General features: G+C 51.3%; 1 protein-coding gene and 2 non-coding genes across 3 annotated transcripts; all 3 read left to right on the plus strand.

Moving 5' to 3' along the window:
- Positions 1-5,076: 5,076 nt before the first annotated feature.
- On the plus strand, positions 5,077-20,977 carry TRNAU1AP (tRNA selenocysteine 1 associated protein 1). The gene is made up of 9 exons (XM_086479421.1): positions 5,077-5,103; positions 8,659-8,756; positions 9,543-9,642; positions 12,372-12,424; positions 13,014-13,145; positions 16,197-16,316; positions 17,755-17,917; positions 18,460-18,493; positions 20,247-20,977. Exons 1-9 carry the CDS (start codon positions 5,077-5,079, stop codon positions 20,381-20,383), a joined length of 864 nt encoding a protein of 287 aa, XP_086335547.1. The 3' UTR covers positions 20,384-20,977.
- Positions 20,978-26,639: 5,662 nt separating this feature from the next.
- On the plus strand, positions 26,640-26,784 carry LOC147413176 (small nucleolar RNA SNORA16B/SNORA16A family). The gene has a single exon (XR_015184083.1). It is a non-coding gene; the product is annotated as a small nucleolar RNA SNORA16B/SNORA16A family (small nucleolar RNA).
- A 586-nt stretch (positions 26,785-27,370) lies between these two features.
- Positions 27,371-27,501, plus strand: LOC147413177 (small nucleolar RNA SNORA44). The gene has a single exon (XR_015184090.1). It is a non-coding gene; the product is annotated as a small nucleolar RNA SNORA44 (small nucleolar RNA).
- The last annotated feature ends 237 nt before the right edge of the window (positions 27,502-27,738 follow it).

Below are 27,738 nucleotides of genomic sequence, written 5' to 3' on the forward strand. Positions count from 1 at the left end.
TTGAGTCGTCAGCTGAACCGCTTTTGAAGTTACACAGCGTGCTCACTGATGGGGTGAAAAAGCCCGTTTATTTATTTTACCTTAAAACACCATTGGCATAAGATCCCACAACGGACTGCCTACGGACTACAAACATCCTGGCAGAGACCCCCAGAGCTACTCTCAACCGAATATCCAAACGCAGGACTAAGCCTGTCCCACGGGATCCTTATGGAGGATGTAAACAAACGAGCCCTGCCAGCTAGTAAATTATGACTGTGAACATCCGGAACACTCTGATTTGACCTATTGACATTTTCATAAATTCTCTGAGGGTGAATTCCCTGTAATACCAAGGAAGAAAATAAGAAACGGATTTCTTTTTTGACCCCGTTCCCGGTAAATTACACCCACAAGCCAAGAGGGCCCTTGCTGAATCTGGCTTGGTGAGACACAGCCGTCTATTATTTGATCCCTGTGGGGACAGATGAGGCCTCCAAAGAAATTCCCTTAGAGGACTGAGTAAGGACATCCCTCAGCAAAGATATGAAGTGGATAAAAACGACAGAGGATCGGGGATCGACTGCTGGTGTGGGAACAGGAACGCAAAACCAGCAAGGGGAGCACGTGTGCTCACAGAGGGGAAAACTGACAGAGCTGGGAATAAATTCCTCCAGCCCTGCTTGCTCGGTGATGTGCGTAAGTATTCTCCATGCTGAACTCCACACGTTGTTGCTCACAGCCATTCAGCTCAGAAGCCACTCAAGCTTGAAAGATATTCCTTTGAAGGAACAGGAATGGAGTGTCCTTGTCCTATTCGATCTTGGCTTTGTTGGGGGACCTTACAAAGCCCACAGCATCAGAGAAATACGAACACGGGACCATCACATACGTGTCTTCACTATTTCTTAAAGAGAAGGCAGGAGAGAACATCAGGTCTCTACCACTGCCCTGTGTTGATATACAACAAACTGGGTCTGGATAAGAAAACTGGCAGGCACATACGTACCAACAATGAGCTTTTACTACCACTGCCTCCAAAAATACCCCTGGTAGCTAGAGCTCAGTCAGAAATTATTTTTACTTGCTGTGAGATCAAGATAGGAACAGCAAGTCCTGTCAATAAATAAACAAGAATGTAGAGTCTACAATAATTTGTAAATATTACACTGAAAAAAAGATCCCAGATCTCTGCGTTGCTTTAAGCTGCGTTACCTTCGTCATATAAAAAATTGGTTTTGATCAAATTTTAAGACATACCACCTCAAGCAATAACGGAAAACAGATTTCATTGCATCTTTTCTCCTGGATTACTTAAATTACTTTCAGAATCTCAGAAGCGATTCCAAGCTCAAAGTTTTGCTTTACGTATCTTTTTTTTTTTTAATTTTATTTATTATTTCAATTATCCCTGACCAAATTCATCCCTGATCTCATTCCATTGGCTACACTTGGCTAAGATGGAGGACGGACTTGGCGCCTGCGAGATCAACAATGGGGAAGGCTCTGACACAGTAACATACAGCACCGCGGGCAGAAAAACTATTTGAGTCCATTTCAAGCTCAAGCTAAAAATAGCAAATTCAAATTAAAACCTCCCAGGCCAGATTCTCATGCTCAAAACCATTAATTTTAAAAGCTGAGACCACTCAGGGCTTCCTCCTGGGAGGTACCGAGTGACCCTTCACTGCAAAGTTAAAGTTACTGAAGGTTGAAAGAGCTCTGAAGCTCAGAGGATTGGGCACTTCAGTAGGTGAAGCTCTTAGTGCCCAGCTACGAAACAGACTGCCAGCATCACCCAGACCTCGGGGGGGCTCAAGGATCGCCCCTCCAGAGGATTCCAGTGAATGCCCAGTGGAATGTACTCAGCACATTCCAGGGCCGAGTTCCTAGACCAAGAAATCTGTCCTGTCCCAGCGGAGGTGACCAGAGGTACAGATGTTTCAGCTGCTGACTACTGGCATCCACGCACAGGACGGAGCAATCCCCCCACCTCCTCTGATCATGAGCTGCTGCCTCTTCACCAGTTCACAAAGTTTTAAGGAGAAATAAACAGTTTTTCAGGTAATAATATTCTCCTGGCAGTGTTTTTGCTCTGTCACAAGGTTAGGGGCATAAACAGCAGTCACTTCAGATACAACACTGAATACGAAATTCTTACCTTCTCCTGGTCCAACACAATCACATGATCCTGGCTTCCTTTTGCATTTCCATTGCCCAACATCCCTCTCTATGGATTATCCCAGGAAAAGCAACTTCTGCATTACTCAGCTGGAAGGAAAAATGGAAAGGAGTTATTAAAGATACTGGAGTCACTTCATCAAATGACAAAGAACAAACTACTGGCTTTGAGTAGTTGTAAGGCAAGAACAGAGGATGAGTGATAGCTTTGTGGGCTCTGCAAAGCAGAACTCAGCGCTCATCAACCGAGGAACTGCCATGTTTCAAAAAAAAAACCCATCCTGAAGGCTGACACGTGAAAGGCAGTCTCAGCAGGGACTTTGAAGAGAACGAATTCTCAAAAGACCGGGTGGTCAGTGACACCGAGGCGCAAAAAGGGCTACTTGACAACCGAACGTCTTTATTCAAGAGTTATCAGCTGTGGGTCTTGCTGGCTGTCTCGGTTTTATGCCAGATTTTGCCATGTTGTAGGGAAGAGCTTGGAAAAATGACCCAAGGGTGCCCTAGGGACTCAAAAATCAGAAAACAAATAAATCAAACTGTAAATACGCATTTAATCTTATGATTCTTGCACACCCATGACGGCTGAAAGGTTGATATTCTAGAGCAATCGGTACTGCTGCAGGATGGTGACAGAGATACAGACCCTGCCCGGTGTGAAAATTAAGGATTTTCACAGTCTCCTGCAGAAATGCAGTGAGGGTTGATGTCCTTTACACTTTTCATCTGCAGAGAAAACCAGAGCGAGTAACTTTTCATTCTGCTCCTGGTCGGTTTCACACCTTAGTCACCGGAACGAGGATGCTCCGGAGCAAGATTTAAGTGCACATTGACCCAGGGCGTCAGAAGTTCCAGAGGACTGGCCCCACCGCCCGCTGCTGCCCCCAGCGTACTGTCACCACGACCAATTTCACCACCTGAAAACCCCCAGCCAACAACCGGCGGCCTTGTGCTGCCCTCTCACGGGCTGCCAACAGCAGAGCAGCAACACCTCTGCTCGCCCAGACCCAGCAGCCAGGGAGGCAATAAATAGTCCGGAGGGTCTGGAATGTCCCTGTCCCCACCAGCTGGATTTACAGCATGCGGCAGGGACTGCACGGCCAGCGCTTTAGCAGCTCTGCTCCACGCCTGGGTTTCACAGGGCTCAAAAAGCAAAGCTCCCGTGACCAGAACCGCGGGGTTGGGTGATGCCGAAATACCAACCAGCTCACCAGAACGCAGCCCTCGGTGCTCCGGGTCCACTCGTCTCTGCTCCGTCGTAACCAGCGCTCTCATCTGCTCCAGGAACTGCCGCCCTTGCTGTCGAAGGCCTGGCGGGAGTAAACAGGAGAAGAGGGAGGATGACACCGTGCCCAATCCAACCCCACGGGTCGGGCTGACGACCCCAAAGGCTGACTCTCCTGCCTCAGAGCCGGGGGCAGCCCTGCTTTGGCTGGGATTCGGAGCACAGCTTCTGCCCCGTTGGGTGGAGGAGAGCGAGGATTACGACCTTCACAAACCTCCTCGCCCCAGTAAACCACACCGAGCCTTTGGCCTCCTGCTGACATCGCCAACAAGTGTCCCGCTTTGTAAACCACGTGCCAGCACCCACAGCAGCAGTCTGAGCTCACAAGAGACCTGAAAAACTTCCACGCAGCTTATTTCAGCGCCTCCTGCCTTAAAGAGAGGACCAAAGTGCTTTTAAAACACCACAACGGTAGGAATGCAATCCCTTTGTTACACCAAATTATTTGGGATAGACAATGAGTTTCCACAATACTTATGCAGAGCACGGCACAGTCCTATGTACCGCTATATGAAGTAATTAATTCTTTTCTTCGTTTAAAAGCCTCATGGTTTTTTTTTAAGGCAATCCCACGATGCGTGGGGGCCTGGGCTGTCAGCTTGGAGTGCTAAAATGAATTCAACCCCCATCTCAGAGAGCATAAGGATCTTTTAATTAGGAGATTTGGGGTTTGTTGTATTTGTCTTCTCACACGTGAAACCTTGGAGTACGCAACAGGCCCCACTTCTTGCCCCATCAAAAGGGCTGGAAACTCACTGTCCCTTTTCAGAAAGGGCCGAGATCCTTGGGCATGATGTGACTCTGGGAACAGGGGCACTAACAGAGACCCCAGCGCTGGCCCCCGCGCCCCTCTCTGGGCCAGACACAGACCTTCCCCTGGGGCTGACGTCTCCTCCCCGCCATGGCTCCCTGCCCCACCACCCCCCTCCCCAGTGCTCCTGTCCCAGGGGAGCCCTCCTGCCCCCTGCCCCTGTCTGCGCACGGCCTCACCCGGGCGTGACCTGCCTTCCTGGCCCGGCTGGCTTCATCCACCCATCCATCCATCCATCCATCCATCCATCCATCCACCCATCCATCCATCCATCCATCCATCCATCCATCCACCCATCCATCCATCCATCCACCCTGCCTCCCCATCGCCCCTCCACCCCTTCCTCCTCCTCCCTGTCTCCAGCCCTGGACCCTTCACCTCACCCCCCTCCACCCAGGCTTACCCCTCACCTCAGTCCTCCTCACGGCTCCAGCAGGCACGGGCCCCCGCCCCCCCCGCCCCACAGCGCCCCACACCCTCCTCCCAGCACCCCAAACCCCAACCCTCCTCCGCCTCCTCACACCCGCCTCCATCTTGCGCGCCCCCCCCCCCCCCTCCCCGCCCGCGCTGCTGTCGCTCCTCCTGCCGGCAGGGGGCGCTGCCGCGGGCCGGGGCGCCAGTGGCGGCGGGGGCGCCGCTCTCTCCGCCCGCCGGGCGCCGCGGAGGAGGCGGCGGGGCAGCGCGGCGGCGGAGCGGGCCGCGGCGCTCGGCGTGAGGCGGCGGCGCCGGCGGCAGCGGCGGGGCCGAGCCGTGCCGAGCTGAGCCGGGGAGGCGAAAGTCGCGGCCCCGCTGAACCCGCCCCGGGGCCTGTGGGAGCAGTATGGCCGCCAGCCTGTGGATGGGGGACGTGAGTGTCCGGCCGGGACCCGCGCGGGGCTTTGTGAGGCGGGCAGCGGGGCGGCCTGGCCGGCGGGAGGCGGGAGGGCAGCGGCCGGGGCGGCCGGCCCCGGGGCGACGGCGGGCTGGGGCGCACTGACTGGCTGACACCCGCGCACCGACTGACACTCTCACCCCGACCCACCGACTGACACCCCGCGCACCGACTGACACCGCTCGCACCGACTGACGCGGCTCGCACCGACACCCCCACGCGCTGACACAGCCCCACCGACCCTCGCCCGCCCTGCCACACGCCCAGACTCCCGAACTGACGGACACTCTCCCGCACACTCTCAGCCGTGCACGCTGGCGGGCTCCGGCAGGCTGACACGCACACTCGCACTAACCCTAGCCCGGCAGGCACCTGCGTGAGCAGTTGCACACTGACAGACACACTTAGACACACACGCACACCCCCGCCTCCCAGAGTGACCCTCGTCACCTGCCCGCAGCCAGGGTCACCGACACACTCGTGGCACTTCCACCGGTGTCCCGTGCTGCCCGCGCTCACGCCGGTGGGCAGGCACGCTCGTGGGCACCGTCGTGTTCTCACACGTGCGTGCTCATGCTCCGTTAGGCACTGACACACTCACTCACAAGCTCTACGCTTGCGTGCTTCTGGGGTTTGTACGCTGGCTTGTGTGCTCACATGCTTGTAGGCGCTTACATGCTCACGGTCCTGCGCTCTAAGGCACTTGCACGCTGACGTGCTCACACTCGTGCTTGTGCTGCTAGGCTGACACGCTTGTGCTCACACTTGTAGGCACTTAGACTTACTTGCACTCGCATGCTTGTCTGCACCTATCCAAGAGTGTCCCTCGCTGCCTGCCCCATGCACCTGCTCACCTGTGGGCACACTCACACGCTTGCCAGGATTCGCGCTGTCACTGATAAGCACTTGCACACCCCAGTATTTCCCTCATCCCTGCCTGCATGTGCACCAGGCAGCACACTCACACTCACAGATGCTTCTTCACTCTAGGGTGTCTCTTGCTGCCTGCTCACGTGCACGCCGTGGGCACACTCACACTGTGATACACACCCCACAGTGTCCCTTCTTTGCCCTTCACACACGCTGCACACACCCTCATACTCGTGCTTCTGTGTCCCTCGCCGCTTGCCACTGTGCACACACGCTTTCATGCACGCTCACGTACGCGTACTCACACCCAGCGTACCGTAGTGCTTTGCCACCCACCCACACGCCTCTGTGTATGTGCTCACGTTGCATTGTTGTGTCTGCACTGTCTCACACTTTTACACACACACTGCAGTGTCCTTGCTGCCTGCCCCATGCCTGTATACACCTGCCCAGGTCTGCGTGCGCAGTTACACCAGCACATCTCGGTTTCCACATTACCTTGCACACTCATCTTCCTCCAGCCCCTTTCTCGCAGACTCACGCCAGCATATCGCAGCGTCCTGCTTGCACACACCCCGCGGTCCTCCTCAGTCTCTCTCGCGTACACAGCACATCACTGAGGATCCCACTGGATGCTTCTGTCTTACACACACACTCAACGCACACCAAGTTTGCCATCGCGTGGCACACCTACGCTGACACATCGGGGAGTCTCCCGCTGCCTGCCACTCCTGCAAGCAGACTCCGCGGAGTCACCTGTCTCTTTCTTTCACCCACACGAAGGGTTGTCTACCACCTCTCCACCACCAGACCACCTTCTGTTTCAGTCACCTCTCTCACAAGCAGGTTGCGGCTCTTTGAAACACACACGTACATTCCCAAGCAACAGTCACCTGTTGCCTGTACGAGCCTGGCTTTCCTGTAACACACACCACAGGATCACCCCCTGCATGGCATGTCTGTCCAGGGTAGTGCTGCCTCCTGCTTCTGGCACAGGTAACAGAGTCATTTCTGCTTTACACTCGCACCTCCGCAGGGCGTCTGCCACCTTTTGCACGTGCGAGTGCAGTGTGGTCACCCGCTGTCCAGTACTGCACAAACCTGCACGTTCTGTCACGCACACGAGTGCCGGAGCCACCTGGTACCTGACAGACACATGAACATGCTCGAGGGCTGTCACTTACCACGAGGCCATCTGTCTTGCTCACCCAGGTATAGATACTTGTGTATACGGAGCTATATATGGTTCCCCCACACCCCGGCACCGTGTTAGCTGTCACGTGCAGTGTGTGTATGGCACAAAACCCTAATTTCAGTTAGTTCCCTGCTCTGCTTTCTGTCACCCAGAGAGGCATCCTTTTCCCTCGGTCCCTTCCTCCTGGATTTGGCCCGAACTGCAGGGCTGTTCCGTGCTTTTCAGTCACTTCCACCATACAGACACCTGCCCTCCAGCGTGTTCGCTCCCACGGTGCCCCTGCCCTGCGCTTCGCACTCGGACGTGCACACTGACACCCTGCCCTTCACACTCGGACATGCACAGTGACACCCTGCCCTTCACACTCGGACGTGCACACTGACACCCTGCCCTTCACACTGACGTGCACGCTGACACCCTGCCCTTCACACTCGGACGTGCACACTGACACCCTGCCCTTCACTCGGACGTGCACACTGACACCCTGCCCTTCACACTCAGACGTGCACACTGACACCCTGCCCTTCACACTGACGTGCACGCTGACACCCTGCCCTTCACACTCGGACGTGCACACTGACACCCTGCCCTTCACTCGGACGTGCACACTGACACCCTGCCCTTCACACTCGGACGTGCACGCTGACACCCTGCCCTTCACACTGACACCCTGCCCTTCACACTGACGTGCACGCTGACACCCTGCCCTTCACTCGGATGTGCACACTGACACCCTGCCCTTCACACTCGGACGTGCACGCTGACACCCTGCCCTTCACTCGGACGTGCACACTGACACCCTGCCCTTCACTCGGACGTGCACACTGACACCCTGCCCTTCACACTGACGTGCACGCTGACACCCTCTCCCCTCGGACACAAGCACGGTCACGGCTCCCCCCGGCGGTACGACGCGCAGACCCGCTGCGGGGCGCGATGAGAGGGCTCCCCTCCCCGGTGCTGCCCCGCGTATCTCCACGGTTATGGGAGGCAGACCCGGCTCTGCCCGCCCCTACCCCAGCTCCGTTGGGGGCTGCGGTACCCGACGGGTGCCGCCCCGTTCGGCGTCGCACCCCGGGCTGTGCCGCGCCGGCGGGGCGGCAGCGCTGGCCCAACCTCCGGTGGCGTACAGAGAAGGAGCCGGCCACCTCCTTCCCCCCTGCTCCGTGTAGTGAACGCTCAGTTTGTTGCTGTATGTTTCTGAGTGGCTTTTGTCCTTCTGTGAAAGCTCCCTGTTCTCTGAAATTCATGCTGTCTCTTGGGTTCCACTTTGCAGACTGTTGAGCCTGGTTCATGCATGCCTGCTGGTTTTGAGTGGCATCGACCCTCTTAAATGAGTCTTCTTTTTGAAGTGTAAGGGTAAAATACTTCTCAATAATGTTTTAACTGCTTAGGGTGACATTGACACATATATTCTCCTTTTTGTAGATGCCCCCATCTAACCTTTATTTTTTTTGCTTTTATAGCTGGAACCATATATGGATGAAAACTTTGTTTCAAGAGCCTTTGCCACCATGGGAGAGCTTGTGCTGAGTGTAAAAATCATTCGAAACAGGTTGACAGGGTAACTGTTTATGCTTGTTCTCAGATTGTTCTACCAGTGCGTTTGGATTGAACCGTTTACCCTCTGCGCGGCATCGCTGTGACCCCGGCCGTGTTAGGGCGCTTTTCCCTTTGAGCTTTTCAACATTGCTGCCACCAGTATGGGTATATTGATGGTAGCAATGGAGAGGACAGTTGCTGGCTCTTCGACCTCCAAATCCACAAACCAAGGGTTGGCCCTCCCCCTGCGGTGCTTCGGCCCCCCTTCAGAGCGGCGTGTGCATGCCAGGCAGTCCCGCTGGGAATTACACCTCCTGGGCTGAAGGGGGCTGTGCGAATCGTGGCCCTAGCGCAGCTACGTGGTGCTGGCAGAGGTGGGAAGCCCGACTTAGGGCGATAGGAGAACCTTTTGAGTTCGTCTGGAATAAAGGGAGCGGCTGGACGCAGCATAAAGTAGTTTCATATTCTTGTGAATGTTGTCATTTTCGGTTTTCGGTTGTTTAAACTCGGGTGGGAACATTTATAGTCAGTGAAAGTAGGAGGTAAACTAACTGTGAGCAAAACTGTTTTCTATGTGGTTGTGTTGACGTGACTCGCTGGTAAGTAGGGGCTATCGCTTTACTTGAGATTCCAGGGTTACTTTGCTAGCTTGTTGTTGGTAGCTAATGTTTGTACTTTGAAAAAGAAATTGTTCTAAGTGTTGCAGCTATAGCAGATTTCCTACCAGTTATCTAAAATATAATATTCCTCCTCAGATGTGTCTTAAATCTGAAGTCTTTCTCTCTCCTCTCCTGTGTCGTGTGTTCAGAATTCCAGCAGGCTATTGCTTTGTAGAATTTGCAGATCTAGCTACTGCAGAGAAATGTTTACACAAAATCAATGGAAAACCGCTTCCTGGTGCTACACCGGTAAGTAGATGAAATCAGCCGGTTGAGAACCAAAACTGGGAAGGAATAGATGGTGTGGAATCTGTATTTTGGATGATGACTGACGAATTAGCAAACTGGGATTCTTCTTTCCTTCAGAGTTTAAGTAATGAACGTAAAACTATTAATGTTTTTGCTCAGCAAACTGTTGGAAAAAAACCCCACTAATTTCTCCGTCTGGATAAAATCCAGGTATAGAAATGTTGTGGTGTGGGATTTTTTATTTCTAAGCCTTTCTGCTGTTACCAAAGTTGGACTAATGAGAAACCAGAAGCGACAAGGACAAAACAGATGAGTATAGCTACTGCAGTCCTGCTGCCCCGCTCCGTTTGTAGTTCTGTGTTTGTTACTAATTAGTTTGTCACGGTGTGTGTGTTGTTACATATGGACAAGGTGAGCTCACGCCGAGTTTTGAGTAGCTTTGATTTGCAAGAGAAACGTGACTTTTGAGCCTTGCATTATTCTTGGCCCTGAGCAAACAAAAGTTATTCAAACCTGTTTCCAGTGGAGAAAGAGCTAGACCGTTGAATAATTGCAGTACCTGACAAGTGTCTCGGACACATAAAAGCTAGGTGGTTAGGAAGGAAGGGAGGAGTAGTCATAGAGGCTAATTTTAGGATGTTGACTCGAACGTGCAGTAGATTAGAAGGGGGTGGCTGACACAGCTGTCCCTTGTCCCCGCAGCAGTTGGCTGCAGGAGCTGGGATGACTGGTTCGTGAAGCAGCTCTAGAATTGCCTCCATCACGGTGAGATATAGGAAGGGAGGTCGATGCCTCTTCCAGTGAACACCCTGACTAGGAAACTGGGAATTTCGGGTTGAAATATTTGATCAGCCTTCCTGAGAGGACGGCATCTCCCGTTCAGAGGGGTAGACGAGAGGCCTGGAGGTGTCTGTTTCACCCGTCCGGTTTAATATGCAAATCAGAGCCCGTGATTAAGGGCAGCTAATCTTCCAAGGTGCCTTCTGTAGTCACTAGAGAGAGGAAGAGAGCAGCTCTTGCAAGGAGGAACGTAGCGGTTGAAGTTTGGTTTCATCTTTCTCCACAGTTCAGTTCAGAAGGCGGTGTTGTGCGGAGGGGTGATGTACCTAACGCACGGAGGGAATTGCAGATGTCAGACACAGACCCAGTGTGGGCAGCCCAAATCAGCGCGCTCAGCAGGCCGCTGTCCAGCTCATCTCTTGCCTGAGGATACTTTGACTCTTGTTTACAGAAAACCGAGTGTAGCTCACTCTTTTATTTGTTCTTAAATACCGAATCAGCCAAAGAGAGCCGCGGTGCTGTTGCTGCCTCTGGTTGACAGAATTAGTGACGCCAGTTCCCATTTGAGGGGAAGTACTCTCAGGTCTGTCATTGATTTTACACCCGAAATACTGCAATGAAGAGTGAGAGCCGAAAAAAAAAAAAAAAAAAAAAAAAAAAGATGGAAGTGCTTCGAAGTGGAATCTAAATTTTGTGTGAGCTTGTAAATGGTCCGCGGGGTTGTGTACCACGGTGCAGCAGTGAACGCGAGGAACGTGGTTATAGCCCGGAGTTAAGTCTTTGCTGTATTTCCCGAGAATTATTTACGCTGTCTTTGAGGGAAGAAATCCATCACACAAGGCACGGGACCACGCTCTCCCCTGCGCTAAACAAATGTCCTGATCTCTAGGTTATGAACTCGCAGAAGGTTTGCTTTCTTTGGCCGAATTCCCCCTGAATTCTTGCTATGCTCGTGTAGTGCCGAGGGATATCTTCTTTGGAAGCCTGTTGGGAGACAGCAAAGTGGTTTTGAAGCCCCTCAAGCTGAGGAGGGAATCCAGCTTAGGTCTTACACTGGCTGGTGCCCCAAAAGACCAGTGCTCTTGTGAAGGAGCGCAGCCCTCTGCCTCCTCGGACACGATTCAGGAGAAAATAGCAATCACCGTTGCACTCTGCCGTGAGCCTCACTGCGTGCTGGGCGTCGTGTAAGAGTGCCCGTGGGATTGAGGCCCTCAGGATTCTGAGGCAGAAGGTCAGCTGCTCCCCAGATCGTGGTCTAGACTTAAATGTGAGCCAGGCACAGGTTGCTCAACCCTGGTAGGATGGGGGCAGGGAGTTCCAGATGGGCCGCTGGGCACAAATCTGGGCTCCTGGGCAACTCGTTTAAAAATAAAATCAGGTGTGACGTTTAGGGAGGCCTCCAGTGTCCAATGACAGGTAATTCTTTCCAAAAAGCCTTAATTTTGGATCTTACTAAATGAGCTACATCACCCAGAGCAACGTTTTTAGCCATACTTCCAGACTCAGGGGTTGATTCAAGTTTCCAGTGTGGCAGATTCCACCGGTATTTGTGTAAATCACAGGTGCCCAGTGGTCTGTGATGCCATTTCATTTTCAGACCTTAAAATTAGAAGCCATTTACTATTTGTGGTTAGGACCTTTGTCTTCCTTAAAGATACAGAAGTGTGGTGCTCTGTAAGGTTCCCCTGTCTCTCACTAGCTTTATCAACTGTTGAAGTCAAGTCAGGCCAAACCTCGTGGTGCAGGTCCTTTGCTGATTTTCATTGTTAGAGCTGTACTGTACAAATAAAAATGTTGCCCTCCATACCTTAATTGGCTGGCCTGACGGCACTGAATGTCTGTCAGCATTAAGAAAGTTGTGTAAAATCAGCTTATTGTATCGTTTTCCTGATTGTTTGGATTCACATGAGAACGTTTGAATGTATGGATTCATTTTTGCCTTGTTTCAGGCAAAGCGATTTAAATTGAATTATGCAACGTATGGAAAACAGCCCGATAACAGGTAAATGCTCAATATTTAAATATTAGTTTTGCCTGCTTAATGTCTCTTTATCCATTGCCTTGCAAAGAGTATTCAAAATATGTAAACCCAGGGGTTCGTGGTTGCCGGTCCCTAGCAGAGGGAGGATAGCTTAGGCTGCCTGTCAGTGCTACGCTTTGCCTCTTGTGGGGTCCAGCAGATTCATCAGGAGTGTCTTTTTAAGGTGTTTAAACTTTGTAGCATCGAAGTATCTCATTCATATATCATAATTTAAGATCAACATATTGGAAATAACAAATCTATAGGCGAGACATTAATCTTTTCTTGCCGTGTTAGAAATCCAGGGATATCCTGTGAGAACTTAGCAAGGAAATTATCTTTACATAAAAAGCAGCCGTTGCGCTGCTTGAATTAACCTGAAAAAGCAGTGCCAATAAAAATTTTAGTCACCAAAGCAACTTAACTGGCGACATTTTAAAGTGTCCATTAAAGGGTCTTTTAGTATTTCTTTTCTCTGAAGTCAAATGTTCAGGCTAAATGTTAAGTGTTGCTCAGCGTGCCTCTTTTTTTGTATGATTGTGCTTAAGAAGTTTTCTTTTGATTTCTTCAGTCCAGAATATTCCCTTTTTGTGGGAGACCTGACTCCTGATGTGGATGATGGCATGTTATATGAATTTTTTGTTAAAGTTTATCCATCGTGTAGAGGTGGAAAAGTTGTTTTGGACCAGGCAGGAGTATCCAAGTAAGTCATCTTCTATTCATTCTTTTCTTTCACTTCACATGCAGCAACAGGAAAGATGTAACGCAGCAAGGGAAAAAATAATAGTTCTATCAGCTTAGATTTTAATCTTAAAATACAACGTTCTTGAACATCCAGTCTGCAGCCTGCTTGGGTTTTGATAGTCACCCCGGCGTATTGTCACTCCTCTGACAGCATGATGCCCTCTGTGTGTTGGCAGTGTGTTACTGCACTTCTGAAAATGCTGAAAAATGTCTAAGGAATCTTGAAGCGCTGTCTTCCCGCACTCGCAGATGGAATTGTGCTTTTACAGTCTTTAGGCTATTGAGTGTGTGTGCCTGTGAAAGCTTGGCAGGTTTTTGTTTCAAATAGGGTAGGGCAAACAAAGCTATGATTCATTGTCAGGTACTTTGTAGCCGCCTTATTAATCTTTAGTTGGAAATGTCTTGCCAAAAACAGGTGTCAAAAAGTCGGATTTCTTAACATTATTAAAACATTTTCTAAAAAGCAGAAGATGAAACTGTATTTTCCTAGAAGAGGGACCAGTCGGTGAGCATCCTCCTTTTCAGAACAGAACATGGCTTCGATGAAGCACCATATTCTGCCATAATACTTACGAGAATGTTGTGATAAGACTTAGAATATGGCTGTAGATCTCCCCTCTTTCTCACGCAAGGTTTCTCAGTCTTAGATGTGTTGGTTTGAAGAAACCTCTGGAGGTCTCTGGTCCGGCTTCCCACTCTGAGCAGGACTGCTGCCAGCGCTAGATCAGGTCGGCCATGAACTGTGTAGCCTGGAAAACCTCCCAGGATGGAGATAATACAACCTGTCTGGGCAGCCTGCTCCAGGGCTGCGCTCCCTCCCTGGTCATGAAGTTCTTCACGTGCAACCTGAGCCTCTTGCAGAGCTGCCCGGTCACCCTCTGGCTGTTGAGTACTCAGGTTGTTGCTGCCACCTCACCCGAGACCGACGCTGCCAGGGTGGGCTCTGGGTGCCGCCTCCTCCTCGGAGGTGTAAACCCAGCGGTTCTCGTTTTGCTGCACCTCCTTCAGTCTCTGCCTCCAAAATCGGTGTTGGGGGGTGCAGGTTGGGCCGTGAGTTGGGCTTTGGGAACAGTTCCTAAGGGCAGACCCTCAGGGAAAGGGAATCCGTGGTAGCTTGGGACGTGGGGAAGGAGCAGGGCCTTGAAGCCCTGTTGCTGGGAAGAGCCGCCGCTGTCTCCCCTAGCAGTGCCGGGGTGTTGCTGCCAGGGGCTTTGTTGTGACTTGTGCAGTTACTCAAAGCTGAGGCAACTGCAAGGGTTAAGTGTGATGCGAGAGAGGAACCTGGGGCTTCTGGATGTGCCTAGTGAAGCCCTGGCCCTTCCAGCCGGGGCTGGTAGATCAGGAAGGCCTCCTCCCAGCACCTCGTGTCCAGGCAAGAGAGGAGTTTGGAGCCTGATGCCGTAGCGCTGTGCCTGCTGCTTTGCTTTCTGCTGAGGGTGCAGGCTGGGGGGCTTCTAACCGCAGGGGCAGGACAGAACGTCTGCCAGGGAGGTCCTAGCCACGAAGGACCCATTTCTTCCTGGGTTTTCTTCTGTACTAAAATCTGGTTTAGCTATTGATGTGAAAAAACCTAAATGTCTGGAAAAGTTGGAGGATTCGTTATCTCCCTTGCTGCACCCAACATCTGTTCCTGTACACGACATCCAACTCTTTATCTGTCCATCTCTGTTTTGGAACTGCCAATATTCCCAGTTTCACTTACCCACTCCTGGGGTTCACTTACCCACTCCTGGGGTTCACTTACCCACTCCTGGTCCCCTCTGAAAGGCTGCAGTCGTCTTTGTAGCAGCTTAGAAACTTACACGTTTTCGCCTGTGAACGCCTAAAACTCGCTTAAACTGACTTAAAACTTGACTTGCACTGGTTTAATTTGCCACAGTCCTTTGGCAGCGGGCAAGTCAAACAGAACGTGTACCCGTGGGGAATTTTGCTCTTGCTTAGTTACCCAGTTTGTACATAGATAAGCCTGAGCTTTGCTTTGGTCCTCTGTATGTGGGGAGGACACAGACATACATGCATATCTGTATAAAAATGTGTGTTTGGACTGGTGTGTACAGCTTGCTATGCCAGATACTGCATTTTATGGGGCACAAACTGCTCTGTCATAGTTTCCAGCGTGGACCTACTGCGAGTACGAGGTGATGCTGCTTTCAAAACAGCGCATTACTTGGTGTTTAAGAGTTCCCACCCAACAGATAATACGCTGTGGATTTACACCCTTGCTTACGGCTCGTCCTTTTCCCCAGGTAGACAAGCCCTTTCCCTCCCAAACTCCTTCCTTCGCCCAGATGGAGTCCTCTTTCCCTCCCACACCTAAGTCTTTGATCTTTCTGCTGCGTGAGGCAGCCCATCCCATCTCGGGATCCTGGCACTACCCTCTTGGATGCTGTTGCGTCGCTGCTGACTCACTACAGCACCAAAATCCCACGCCAAGGACCTTTGGGGTTGGAGGGGAATTAGTATTTGCTGGCTGGCTGACGTACAGCGCTGCTAGCACCGCCGTGGAGGATTGCTGGGGAGTCCGAGGGGTGGCTGGCTGCGTGCTGTCCCTGCTCAAGTTGTGCTGTCAGGGCAGGTTTTAGCAACATGACGTTAAGAGCTCGGTTTCGGGTCCACTGTTGAGATGTCTTGTCAGTCCTGTGCTGACTTACAAGTGTTTAGATTATCTGTATCCTCCCAGTATAGATTTGAGGCTGGCTGTCCATGCATTTCGACGTGTTTCGTGTCAGCTCACTTCCAGTTCCCCAGAATCCACTGGCACGAGGTTTACTTTACTCTTGTGACCCCCTCACGAGCCCTGCCGGAGCTTGGCTGTGCGGTTTCAAGCATTTTGCAAAACCAACTGGAAGGTGGAATCATTTCATCTCTACTCAAAGCAGGGACGGCCCTAGCGAAAGTGTTTCATTTGCTGTGTTTTTCGAACCGGTTTTGCCTTCACTGTAAGTATTTAAAGAGCAGCAGCATGGCTTGTGTGGTTTGGGTTTATCTGCTTTGTTCTGTCTCTCTGCAGAGGTTACGGGTTCGTGAAATTCACGGATGAACTGGAACAGAAAAGAGCGCTGACAGAGTGTCAAGGAGCTGTGGGGTTGGGCTCTAAACCTGTACGCTTGAGTGTGGCTATACCAAAAGCGTGAGTATAAGAGCAGCCAGACGTGTGCATAAGAGCACCAGGATGCAAAATCACGTGTGTTTTTAAATGTCTTTTGGTGATTTGGGTGCGTTTCCTGGATGTTCCGTCACAAAGTGAAGGAATACCCATGAATATAGTAAAGTAGCTAGAGTATCAGAATGCACAGGAATTCAAAAGAACTTGTAACCTTAGAGCGAGACTAAGCCTTTTGCACTGTTTTTAATTGTATACATTATTAACACACACTGTAATTAAGTATGATTATTTTTAAAGTGTATGTTCCTTTGCATTAAATTGAAATAGTCTAAATCTGCTTATTGATTTCTGGATAGCAAAGCTCGATTACCTTGCTAATTCTATTATAATGTCTACTAAATATAAGTCTTTTGGGGCAGGGATTAACTTTTTTTTCTGTGTTTGTTCAGAACCTGATACAATGAGATCCTGGTCTGACTTGGGGCTCGTAGCACTAGGGTAATACGAATAATAGTAATTGCTCCCTATTTGAATAATATTTAGATTTTCAGTCACCTCAGAAGTCTTGGGGGGATAAGGAGGAGAAAAGCAGAAAAAGGGGGTGTATCGTGGTGAGAAGATTGATGTTTCCCTCTTCCCGCTTCTCACTGATTTCATCATTAGACATAGCTATGTGTGTGACATATTTTCATTTTCAAACAGTATTTATCATCTCATTATTTCAAATCTTGATAATCAGGTGGGATTCGGAGTTCCTCAGGAATGCTGCCGCTTTGTGGCAAGGAGTAGGCATTTTAGTCAACTCACAGGCTATTTATTTTTTTAATTACTGGTAGTCCTTTTTACTTCATGAACTCTCCCGACTGTGTGCATTGAAAACCCCCCAGTTCAGTGGGAATGGGGACAACCGGTCATTGCTTAGGCTTCTGTCCATTGGTGGCAGAAGGGAGAGGTTTTGGTCCATCCCTGCTAAAAGAAAACCCCAGTTCTTTTGCAAGGCTCTAAGTCTTTAACTCTTTGTCTACAGCAAGACTCAGGACCTTGTCTCAGGAAGCTGCAGAGTGCTTCACTTCATCTTAGGTATCAGAAGGCAAAAGGGACCCAAGAATCTGGATCGTGGTTCAGGATTATTCTAAACTGAGGCTCATAGTCCTGAACTCTTCCCTTCCCAGAGCCAGGAAGTGATACTAGATTAGCTTATCCAGAATGAAAGCCATGTTTATTAATGAAGATGAATATGAATACAGGAAAGGGCGTTAAATTTAAACCACTTCTTTCTTTGTGCAAATGTATGCAAATGAGGAATGCTGCTGCAGTGAATAGTGAATCTATTTTAAAGGCTGAAATTTGCATGTTAGGCTAAGCTCGTCTATGTACCATACTGTACCTTAAGCTATTTCATTGCTCTTTTTCATAATCGTTCTGCATTATTTGCAACTTATGCCTGCTTTATTTTTTTAAGTAATCGTGTGAAACCAATGGAGTACAATCAGATGTACAACTATAACTATAACCAGTATTACCAACAATATCACAACTACTACGCCCAGTGGGGCTACGACCAGAACACGGGCAGTTACAGCTACAGCTACCCCCAGTACGGCTACACGCAGAGCACGATGCAGGTAGGACGGCACAGAAACACGGCAGAGCTTCCCCAGCGGTGGTGGGGACGTTTTTGCCTTCGAGCTCTGGGGTCTTCATGCAGCTACTCGATGAGGAAGCAAAACTTTAGCAGACCCTGGTGTGTACTGTTGCCTTCTGTGGGGGATATTGCTGGGACTGGAGGGGTAGAAAGGTCTGGAGGACAGAAAGGGTCTCCAAATACAGGTAGAAGGGTTCTCTTGATTTGGGCAGTTGACCAGGCAGGGCTAAGGCTGCCTTGTGGGATCCTTCGTCAGCCTGGTTGTGGAGGATAGAACAGATCAGGACAGCCACCTGGCTTCACCACAGGGATTGCAGGAATTGCTGCCTCTGTGAGAAGTTTAGTGTGGAATCTCCCCCGTGGAGTCTGTTGGGAGTGGAACACGGGGCTTACCTGTGGAGAATTCTGTTGTGATCGGCCCGATACCACAGTCGGTGTATGGCCGTGGTGATCAGCAGGTGGTGTTCGTAGAAGAACAGATAAACACCTGCTGTCCTAAGGGTTTTTTGGTTTTCCTTGCAGACATATGAAGAAGTCGGTGAGGATGCGTTGGAAGGTACGTTTCTCAAATTCCATGTTGAAGTTGTTTGTTTGCTCTGCACTGCTTAGAGAGAGTCTTTCTCAAATTGGCCCTTAATTTCCATGTATAATATACCTTTATCCTTGCCTAAATCAGGTCTGAGAATATTTCTGGGTCGCTGTCACCTACCGCAGTGACATCCTTCTTTTACAGTTGCTCTTCCTAGTCCGAACCTTGTCAGGACTGAAACGAATTGACTTCACTAGCATTGAGATTTTAATCTTCTCTAGCGCTCCAACTTTTATCCTTTTTTTAGTATTTTTTCTGGCGTGCTACACAAACAATGTAGACGTTCTGTTTTTCTCTAAAATCTTGGAATTTAGAGCTCAGGATACTTCACTGTGCTTTTAGTTTAAAAAAAAAGAAATAATATCATTTGGGGCACTGATAGAATATTTACTTTAGGAGTCCTTGCTTGAAGTGGGCCACTAAACCACACTGGGGGTTTAGATACACGTACAAGCAGTTTCCATTTATTGATGCAAGAAAAAATCGTTTCATACCGGCAGTTCCAAATTCTGTCTGGAGTGGAGCATGCGATATGTAGCTTATCTGATTCTTCTCTTTAAAAAAAAAGTAAAAATCACATGGTAACAGCAGAAAGCAGCTGGATCTGTTTCAGGATCCATAGGTACCAGTAAGGTTGTCAATGAGAAAGCCCTTAATGGCTTTTAAAAGCGTTGCAGGAGAACTTTCCTTTCTCTGAAACTAACACCCCGGTCCTATAGTCAGAGTATCTCGGGGGGTTTTTTTTTTTGCTCATTGATTAAATTAATGTGTCGACATTGGTAGGAAATGGAAATCACGTATCGCCGGTGTGGCATTCCTTCTCCTTAATTCTCTTCTCCCGTGATGTGGTAGACACGATGTAGCTAAAACCCAACGTGTTTACAAGGTTTTTCTTCCTGCTGCGTTTTGTCGTTTCGCCGTTCAGTCGGCGAGTGGCTTTGTGCTCCCGTAGTCGCTCCCGAACCTGCTCTGATACCCTGAGCTTTAAATCACGAGGCGGGGGGGGGGGGCGTCAGGCGAGCTTTACCCCCTGCGAGCGGTTTGGGGAACAGCACGAGCCGATGGTTGTGAGAGGTTAAGAGCTGTGCCCGCTGGGTTGCCCTCCAGCTCCAGAAGGCTTCACAGGCGTCTCTCCCAGCCGTAAAACGGGGGACGTACTGGTGCGCTGGGTGTGGCTGGTGCTTCTGTGCTTCCTGCCTGTGAAATGCTTTGAGATGTTGGAGGCTTCGGCCGACGAGCTCTGGTGACTCTTGTGGCAGCAGCGTAGGACGCTCCCGTCCTCCGCCAGCCGCTCCGACACCCCCCCCCGCCCCGTAGCGGAGGGAGCAGAAGGGAACGCGTTGCCTGCGCCTCCGCTCCTCCCCTTCGAGCCCGGTGCCCCAGGGCCACCCCACCTCCTCTGGCGGTTTAAGTGGCCCCACTGGGCTGCGAGGTGCAGGTACACCCTGTCTCTGTTGGCTCTGCTCGGGGGGGGGGCGATCACCCCTGCAAAGAGGGACATAGCTGGATGTGGTTATTTCGTACCCCCTGGCAGAAAGCTTTGCAAGGGCTGACCTAGTCAGGTTCCCGATGGGGGCGAGCACTGGGCACGTTTTGTGACTCCCCCCCCTGAAATAAAACCCAACTTTTTAATAAATCTTAACATATTTACAGGGCGTGGGGGTTTTTCCAAACCCACTGGGCGTGTGACCCGTTTGTCTGTCCCTCTTCCCTCCTTTAGACCCGACGCCTCAGTTAGACGTCCATGAAGCGAACAAACAGTTTATGGAACAGAGCGAAGAGCTCTACGACGCCTTGATGGACTGTCATTGGCAGCCTTTGGACACTGTCTCGTCAGAGATTCCAGCCGTCTTATAGCCTCGTTGCTGAGGCTCTGTCCCTGTGACAAGCCCGCCAGCGCGCTCCGGACTGTGCTGCACCCGGATCCTGCGGTAGTGAGGGGTGGCCCTTGCTCCACCCGGGTCTGTGACTCGAAGTGCAGGAGGACTGTGGCCTTTCCTGTACGGAATGGGTATCGTAGGAGCATCATGGTAACTTTTATTCATGGTGAACGTTAGAACTGCGACAGTTTTATTCCTTTTGTCTTGAAATGAACGCTGAATACTTATTGGGAATTGTAATTTATAAACTTTCAACGAGATGGCACAGGGGAAAGACTCTACTCCAACGTACAATAAAAAAGTTGGTCTTTTAAGTAAAATTACCCTTTGCATTTTGGTTCCTGCCCATCTTTCTGTTTTGCTGCCCGTTCAACTGTCTCCAGCCGTTTGCTCCAACTCTCATGAATGTGTTATTTTAAAAAAAAAATCATTGTTGGATACCACTAGAATGTCTCAAAAGCTTTCTAGGGTAAGGTTGCTGTAACTGGAGCTCGAGAGAGAACCAGGTAGATGGAAGCTTATGTTCTGTTTAAACCTTGAGATCTTGAGCTTGCAAGTTTATAGCTCGGTGTTCTTAAGCAATCTGCCTGAAGAGCGTTTTGGAGAGTAAAGGCAGAAAGGAGCGTTGTAAAACTACTGCAGAGCGATGCCTTCTACCTGGTGATCTCTCACACGTTTGGCTCGCTTCTCCGCCCGTGTGTGAGGAAATAATTCCCCAGCCGTCCAGCAGTTTAAAACACTTCCACCAGCAACCTTGTTTAAATGTGGGCTTTGTGTATCATGCCTTTTTTCATTGTGGACACGCCTTGATGGTCTCATGAAGGTGTTAAGATTTCATAGGGTCTTCCACTGTCCTGTCGGAGGGAATATGGTGAAACTGAAGATCTTGCAGCAAAAACGGGTCAGAGCGATCTAATCGATATATTGTGCAACAAATTGTTGCTAACCTGGAAAGCGGTTTTCTACTGGATGTTGTGTAAACTGGATGGACAAGCAATATATTTAAGCTAATATTGTGTTGCATTAGAGGTGAAAGCGAAAATAATAGCACTTATGTACGTGTTATAAGCCCTTTTCAGGCTTTTGTGCCTTAAACTCTTTGAGAAATCGGAACAGATAAACTACCTGTAATAAATGTCTATCCAAGGAATAGTTTGGTAACTGAAATGGCTACTGCAAAGCGTTTAGTTGCCTCCCTGCCCATGTTGATGCAGAGATTTGCCACGAAATTTAAATACTTTTCATAAAGCCTACTTCTGCTACACCTTTGTTTGTGTCCATAATTACGATACGCTTGTCAGTCTGTGGTGCTTTTATCGGTCAACGCAGCGTGGATGTGAGGGGAGCGGTGACGCACGCTGGAGTCAGCGTATTTCTGAACGAGCGGCGCTGGAGGCCGGCTGCACCCCTGCCTTCTCACCTGCTGCGAGTTTTTTCCTCCTGCTGTGCATCTGACTGTGCTGTGGGCTGTTGGCGGCGTCCTAACCTTCCCTTCCTCCGGATTTAAGGATGTTCCCTGCGTGTGCTGGTAGCGTTTCAGAGGCAGCGGAGGAGTGGAAGAGAGCAGAGTGCTTTATTTCTTCTGGTGTCGCTGGTCGGCTCAGATGACGCCCCTCTCCTTGAGAGGTGTTCAGTAGTGTGGCGTTTCCGAGGTGGTGTAAAGAAGGGGGGGTTTATGTGCCGCTGTTAAACGCTTTCCAGATGGTTCTGTTGCTGTGCTGCAGCAGTGCTGCCCTCTGTGCCCTTCACGCTCCTCCTTTGGACCTGTCTTTCCCCGTCCCCCCAGCTTTTAGGATGCTCCCACCTTGCTGCGGGAGGTGACCTGACGCCACGCTTCCTTTATCGATGGGAATTGATGCTGCTTTCCCAAGGCTGGCCAGCGCCGCTGCCCCCTGGGATACTGCCTAACGGCAGGGATAAGCCAGGTCCAGCTGTCCCTCCGCGAGAGCAGAGCAGGTTATCCCAGAGCAGCACCCCCCCCACAGGCAGCAACCCCGTGGCAAAATCGTTTGGCTCTTTGCTTTTGTTTTTGCGGTGGAAAGAAAGTCGGTCACGATGAGTCCAATCCCTCCTCTAGTTCCTGGGAGAGCTGTATGCAGACCCTCGGGCCCAAGGAGAACAATTTGGGAGTCCAGGGGCCAGCAAAGGAGCATGTTTACTGGTGCTGCAGAGCTTAAAATAGCTCCTGCGTTTCCTTTGAGGAGAGAGGTGGACGTGAGGCTTTGGGCCTCGACGTGTGAGCCAGCCCTTTTGGGGCTGTTTGTGAGACTCTCAGCCGATGGGCTGTTGAGCTGTTGATCTCTCGGCCCTTTTTTTTCTGCGTCTCGCTCACTCATCTTCGTGTTTGTTTTCAGCTCCCGGCCATTATTGCAGCATCTGAAGCACAGATGAGACGTTCATGTGGAGCTACAAAACAGCCGGTCACCTGGATTTCGTAGGGTTTGTGTTTCGGAATCCAAGTTAAACAGAGTGTGGGATTTCGTTCCTCGTGGATGGCGACAGGAAAAGCCCTGATTAATTACCGTTTAGGGTAACCCAAGATGAAAGACAAGGGCTCCGCGTAGTAAGGTAAATTCTACTTTTATCTTTGTGTGCTAAAGGCAAGAAATCCGAGGCAGATGATATCACGGCTCGCTGGGATTGTGTAATTCTTGAAAATTGCATCAAAATCCGCGGCTGAGATGATGGGGTATCCTGCCTTTCAGCACGCAGTGTTTACTAGTAATTACCAAAACGACTCAAACATTCTTGCTGTGTGACTTGGTGAAGGTGTGACGATCCGATTTAGGTTACTCTGGATTGCAGGGACTCTGGGATTACCGTTGGAGTTACACAGGCTGAAAGACGTTGAGCCAACTGCCAGGCTGGAAGGACGTGGGCGTTGCTCCTGTTGGGCATCAAGTGGTGATTTCCAAGGCGTAAGCTGCGAGGCTGCGGGCTGGCCTGTTGCCATGATCGTGTGTTTAATTAAAAGCTTGCCGGTAAGCGTCGGGGACGGCCTGTGTGAAGTTCTGACCGGCTTCCAGTGGGATGAGCCGCTTCTTGAGGAGATGGGGGGTTGTACCATCGCTGGCCCCGGGCGGTCTGAAGGGGCCAGCGATGATGTTTTCCCTGTGTGTCTGACTAGAGAAAATTCCTGTTACTTGGCCCAGTTTCAGGAGCCAGGTTCACATCCCGCACACCGAGCACCCTTAGGTACATCTCTGAATCCCTTTTGAGGAGCAGAGATGTTTGATCTTTGCGTACTCAGTTTCTCGTTACTGCCTTTGCTCATCCCCAGCTTCTGCTAAACAAGACCTGAGAGGCATTTTCACCTTCCAGCCTTGCTATCTCCCAGTGCATCTTGTAAAGCATACTGGCTACACCAGTTTCTGGGTTTAACTTGGGATTTGCTTAGACATGAAATTAATTCAGTGGCAGGATAGGGTATGAATTTTAAATGCAACATTTGGAAACGGATAGAGCTAGTTCAGAAAATGTCACTCTGACAGAGCTTGCTTTACCTTTTGGCCTGGTTGGAGCATTTCTTCCCAAAATATCTCTTTTTTTTTTTTTTTCCCAAGTTACTCCGCTTTTCTTTTTATTCCCGGTCAAAATGGTTTGGCCAAGTGCAGTCAGTTTTTTAAGCAGGGTTGTGGGGGTGCTGCTTGGCACACACTGCTTCTCTCAGACCATATCATGCTGCTTCTGCTGTAAAATGTCCAGGGTCAAAGCAATGGTAGATAACACAAGGAGATACCGATTGAGAGCTGGACGTGGCCAGGGCTTGGCTTGTCCCCTCCACAGACAGGATCCCCGAGGAGCCCCAGGCACAGTCACCCGCCTGGATCACTCATTCATGCCGGCTTTTCCTTACTGTTGGTTTTCCACAGAGCGCTTTCCTGCGGGTTGTCTGCTCCCACCTGTCTGCTGGTAGGAACTGCAGCCTCTTCCAGCGTTTGCTCCCCATCCCACGGAAGAAGATGACGGATACGAAGCTCCCAGCCACGCCGGGAGGTTTCGTCAGGGCTTCGCTGACCCTGTGGCCGAGCACCGCAGGCGTGCAGCGGGATTTCCTCTGCTCCTGTTTGGATCTCCATCTGTCTTCTCGTGATGGGCTGAGGTCTACTGAGCTTCTGTTGGCTTTCGGTATCGCTCTTTGGGGATTCTCCTCGTTTAGCGTTTGGAAGGTTCTCTTCCCAAACACTTGATGTTTTACCAAGGTTTGAATTTGGGGGGGCGGGTGGTTTGGTTGGGTTATTTTGCTGCAATGAGCTCACAGGTTCTGTCCTGCCCTAGGGTTTCTAAGTTCACTTTGACGAGTTGCTGTGCCCGGGGAATGCCTCCTGTCTTGGCAGAGCAGCTGCAAGATCCCTGGAGGAGGCGGAGGATGGGACCAGCTGCTTGTAACCTGTCCCTGCCGGCTCTGACAAGGGCTGTTTTTAGCAGAGCTTGGTCATGCGAGGTTTGGGGCTCACTTCCAGACTTAATTCTGCTTTAAATGGGCACCGGGCTTATTTTGTTGGTAATCTGGTGTGTTTGTGGTGGGGTTACCAGCTTGAAAGGGCGATTCCTGAGCACTGTGAATTTTTCTCATCTGTGAATTTTGCTCAGAACAGATTAAAAACTAACTATTGTTCTCCCTCGTCCTTTTTTCCGCTTTCTCCAGGGCTCAGGGGCAGGAAGCAGTCTCAGGCTTTTCACCCTGATTTCTCATGGTGGTGGTGGCTTCGGCATGAGTACCTGCAGAAATTTCAGCAGTCCCTTCCAACCAGTTGGCGTTTAAGTCCTTTCCGTTGATTATGGGCCATGAGCCAGGAACCTGACAGAGGTATTTTTTTGGCAGATAGACTTTGTTTCCAAGAAACTTTCGTTTCATTCCCCGAGGGCAGGATGTTCCCCCATTCCTCCACTTTCCCAAGGGGAGGAAGGAGTAGGAAAAACTTGGTTGTTGCCTTCACCTTTTTGAAGAGCAACCCCTGGTGTGCACCTTGTGGGGAGGAGGAGAAAGAAATTGTCTTTGTGCCACATAGAGTGGAGATTCATTTAGGTGGGGTGGGGGCGTGCAGCTCACACCCCCCCCCCCCCCAGCACAAGTGGAGGCAGGGTTGCAAATCATGGTCCTGCTGCTTGGGGGTGGGATTTCCCCTGCCTTTCCTGCTCTTGTTGGAGGAGGACGACGTGTTTATCCTTTGGGAAGTTCACAGCCTGGGAAGTGAAGTGAAGCGCGACCAGGAGGTCGAGGGAAGGGATTCTCCCCCTCTGCTCCACTCTGGTGAGACCCCACCTGCAGTGCTGCGTCCAGCTCTGCGCCCCCCAGTGTAAGAAAGACAGGGACCTGCTCGAGTGGGTCCAGAGGAAGATGCTCAGGGGGCTGGAGCACCTCTCCTGTGGGAGAGTTGGGGTTGTTCAGCCTGGAGAAGAGAAGCCTCCGGGGGGACCTTTGAGCAGCCTCCCAGTGCTGAAAGGGGCTGCAGGAAAGGTGGGGAGGGACTCTTGATCAGGGGATGTGGTGATAGGATGAGGGGCAACGGTTTCAAACTGAAAGAGGGGAGATTGAGATTAGATGTAAGAAGAAATTCTTCACCATGAGGGTGGTGAGGCGCTGGCACAGGTTGCCCAGAGCAGCTGTGGCTGCCCCCTCCCTGGCAGGGCTCAAGGCCAGGCTGGATGGGGCTGGGAGTGACCTGGTCTGGTGGGAGGGGCCCCTACCCATGGCAGGGGGTTGGAATTAAGTAATCTTTAAGGTCCCTTCCAACCCAAACCACTCTACGACTCTGTGTGGGGTGGCTGTACGCGGCGCGAACTACAACTCCCAGAAGGCTCTGCGGGAGGGCCCGGCCCCAACAGCCAATCAGCGCCCGCCCTGCCGCTCTATAAAAGGCCACCGCGGGCCGCCCTCTTCCTCTGTCGGTGATGGCGGTTGCGGTGGTGGTGGAGGGGATGCGGCACGGAGACAATCCGCCGCCATCCGCCCTCCGCCGGGGCTCTCCCGCCGCTCGACCCCAACCACATCGGCGCCCCGCAGGCTCCACGCCCGGGTCTGCGGCGCTTCGGGGCTCTGCGATGGGCTGTGAAGGGCAGCGGCAGGGCCGTGCTCCTTCCCTCCCTCCCTCCCTCCCAGGCCGGGCCCTGCGTGAGGGGACGATGCCGGGGCCGCCGCGGGTGGGTGAGTGAGGGGCCTCGGCAGCGGGCTGGGTTAGAAAATCCGCCCTGGGAGAGGCGGCTGCTGGGCGGAGGAGCCTTGCAGGCCCGCCCGGCCCTATCGAAGCTGCGTCCGTCTCGGTGCTGTGGCCGATGCAGTCAAAAAGGAGCCGAGAGCGAAAGGTTTTTCCTCGACGGTCGCCGCTCAGTTTGAGCCTCCGTAACTGTCCGGCAACATTTCGGGAAAATACATGGCCCGGGAGGGGCTGGGGGGCGCTGGTTGGGGGGGGGGGGAAGGTGGGGGCTGGGGGGCTGTGGCTAGGAGAAAGCAGCTAGCCCAGGTACCTGCTGCTGGGGTCCAAAGAGGTGGGAGGTGGTGGGTATCCCGGCTTTTCTGTTGCTCTGAGATACTTTTTGTGTCGTCTCTCTGAACCTCAGTGCTCCTCCCCAGCAGCATCCTGGCCTGGAAGGTTTATCCCACTGTGTGATGGCCTCGGCTCGGCGGCGTCAGGCAGGTGAGGTGGGTGATCCAGGCTCTGGAGTCTTCCCTTACACTGGGAATCTGGTTGCCCTCGTGGATCCTGCCGGCGCGGTGCTTGTTCCAGGCACTGTGGATTCTCCACAGGGCTCACGCGTGGGGTTAGATCCCGCAGACAGGGATCCAAGAGCTGCAGGGTCCCCTTGTGCCTTGCTCTGTTGGGATCCTGCGTGGGTGGGTGGGTTAAGGGGACTTCCTCCAGCATCACTGGGCCTGGCTGGTGGCAGAACTGGGGGTCAGATTGGGTCCAAAGCCAGTCGATGGCTTTGCTTTCCCTCCATCTGCCGCTCTGAAGCGGCGCCTCGGCATGTTTATCCAAGAGCTGTGGCTCCGTGCGGTAGCGACAGGTCTCCAACAACATGCCAGAGCAACGGGAAGGTCTTTGACTGCTGGGCCGCTTCTGCCCGTTGCTGTCACTCGCCCCTCCGATACGTTTTCAGGAATTAGTGTTATAATCAGATCTGAATTTTGGATAGCTGATTACTTTTCGTTGATAAGTGATTGCTTTTAATGAACTACTAACGTGTTGTATTTAATTATTTCCTGATTCAATTAATTTACATGATGGTAAGAAATACACAAACCTCCCTGATGTTCAGAGACAGCAGCTGCCGCCTTGCGGAGATGGCCAGAGCCAGAGCTGCTGCGGGGGGTGAAATTGGGCAGAACAG

Source organism: Leptosomus discolor, chromosome Z (assembly GCF_034619465.1).
Source record: "Leptosomus discolor isolate bLepDis1 chromosome Z, bLepDis1.hap2, whole genome shotgun sequence".
NCBI classification, from domain to species: Eukaryota; Metazoa; Chordata; class Aves; order Leptosomiformes; family Leptosomidae; genus Leptosomus; species Leptosomus discolor.